At 65.8% G+C, this 2,159-nt stretch overlaps 1 protein-coding gene across 1 annotated transcript; it reads right to left on the bottom strand.

The window, feature by feature from the left end:
* Nucleotides 1-1,075: 1,075 nt before the first annotated feature.
* Nucleotides 1,076-1,846, bottom strand: NANOS1 (nanos C2HC-type zinc finger 1; the record flags this gene model as incomplete). Its single annotated transcript, XM_082285787.1, has 1 exon — nucleotides 1,076-1,846. The coding sequence occupies one exon, from the start codon at nucleotides 1,844-1,846 to the stop codon at nucleotides 1,076-1,078; it is 771 nt and encodes a 256-aa protein (XP_082141913.1).
* Nucleotides 1,847-2,159: the final 313 nt, after the last annotated feature.

Raw genomic sequence — 2,159 nt, 5'->3', positions numbered from 1 at the left:
GATTAGAAGTGATATAGCTCTGGCTGATACTCAGTACCCAGGAACTGCCATCACCCAGTGTGGTCCAGGACTCCAGCCTAATTCTTATGCTTTGTACAGTCAGTGTAGTGTTAAGAATATTTGTTAACCACATCGATAGATCTCTTTTACTTGCAAAGAGTTAAAGCCACATTCTCTGAACTCTTGAAAATACACAACCTCCCTTTCTTCCATTCTCCTATGGTTACAGCTTTCTGCTTTGTTCAGGTCTCTTTCTTTTCATGTCCAGGTCTCACTCTCCACCACAAACACAGCTGCACTAAAGCTTGCTCTCTTCTCATTCTTACTGCCTTTCTGTCAGCAGAAAGGGCTCCGTTTGCACCCTGGCCTAGAATCATCACGTTTTCATACACGCACTTGGGTGTTTTCTCCTCTCAGACCTTCCCTAAAGCTGAGTATTCGACACGGGGACCTGCGAGACCAGCGCCATCGGTACCCACGAGAGGAACGGTGACGGCGGGGCACCGCACCAGCTCGGATGCTGCGATTTCGGGGAGCAGGTGTTAATTTCCGAAGGCAAGTTTGATCGCGATTTGCTTACCGGTTTTAAAACCGGCAAAGGAAATCGCTCGGATGTTTGCTTTAAGAGCTGAAAGGCGGAGGGTTGTACTCTAATTAAATACCCTGCTATTAACTGGCAATTAAGAACAGCTCTCGCGCCCGATGTCCCGCCGGCACGGAGCGCTCGGGACGGGCAGAGCCGGGGCTGGCGGGCGGCAGAGGGCGGCGCTGCCCCGCCGCGGGCACCCGGAGACCCCCGCCACCTCCCCGGTCGTGGGTTTAACCCTCGGACCCCCCCCCCCCCTCCGCGGACATCCACCCAGTCAGATCTCGCCGTCTCCGTAAAAATCACATATAGATATATTTTTTCTTACAATAAACAAACACAGCGCATCTCCGCCGCGCAGTCCCCGGGCCCGGCGCCGGGCTCCGCGCGGTCCAGCGCGCAGCGGCCGCCCCGGGGCCGGGGCAGTGTCAGCGGGGGAGGGAGCGGGGCCGCCCCAGGGCACGGGGCGAGACCCGGGGGTCCCGGCCGCTAGCGGCCCTTCCTGCCCAGGGCGGTCCGGGCGTGCCGGAGCTGCCGGGCCGCCGGCACTTTGGAGAGGGGGCAGTACTTGATGGTGTGGGCATTGTCGCCGCTGGCGCCGCAGAGAGGGCAGGTGTAGCGCCGCAGCACCGGGCACAGGACGCGGCCGTCGGGTCCCTTGAGGATGTGCGTGGTGTAGAGGGCCACCGCCTCCTTGTTGTTCCGGCAGAAGACGCAGACCTGCAGCTCGGGCTTGAGCAGGCGGGAGGCGGCCCGCGGGTGCGCCGGCAGCCGCCCCGCCACCACCACGCCGCCCCAGGCGTGGGCAGAACCCTCCCGGCCCGAGTGCTCCCCCGAGCAGTCGAACACCACGGCGGCGGGGCCGCCGCGCCCGGGGAAGGGGCTGAAGTCGGCGAAGCGCTCCTCCAGCAGCCCCTCGCCGTGGTGATGGTGATGCCCGCACAGGTCCAGGTCGTGCAAGTCCAGCGCGCCCTCGAAGTACGGCCCCGCCGCCTCTTCCTCCTCCTCCTCTTCTTCCTCCTCCTCCTCGGCCGGCGGCACGGCGGCCGCTACCACCACCGAGGGAGCCTCGGCGCCGAAGCCCTTGCCGGGCCGCACGGCCTTGGTGATGAGCGTGGCCAGCCCCAAGTAGTCGTTCCAGGAGTTGAAGACGTTCCCGCAGGCGCTATGGCTCCGGCCGCCGTAGCGGGCGCCCGGCAGGCACTCCACGGGCGGGAGGTGCCGGTGCTGCTCCAGCTTGGTGCCCGGGAATGCCTCCATGGGAGCGGCCCCTCCCTCGAGCGCGGTGCGGGGCAGCGCCGGGCGCACCGTCCGCTCCCGGAGCCGCTGCCGGAGCCGCTCCCGGAGCCGCTCCCGCCGCCCGCTCCCGCCGCCGCCTGTGCGAGCGCGCGGCCGCGCGGAGCCCCTCAAATAGGGGGCGGGGGCGCGGCTGCCGCGCTCCCATTGGCTGCTGGCCAGAGCCTCCTCGCGCTCATTGGCTGAGCAGCGCAGGGGGCGTGGCTCGGCCGCGGTCGAGGCGCGCTCCTGTCCGGCAGGTGCGGCGGCCTGGGATGGGGATGGGGAGCGGGATGGG

The sequence above is a fragment of the Coloeus monedula genome (assembly GCF_965178545.1).
Source record: "Coloeus monedula genome assembly, chromosome: 8".
In the NCBI taxonomy this organism is placed as follows: domain Eukaryota; kingdom Metazoa; phylum Chordata; class Aves; order Passeriformes; family Corvidae; genus Coloeus; species Coloeus monedula.
This window is presented reverse-complemented; position numbering and strand designations above follow the sequence as displayed.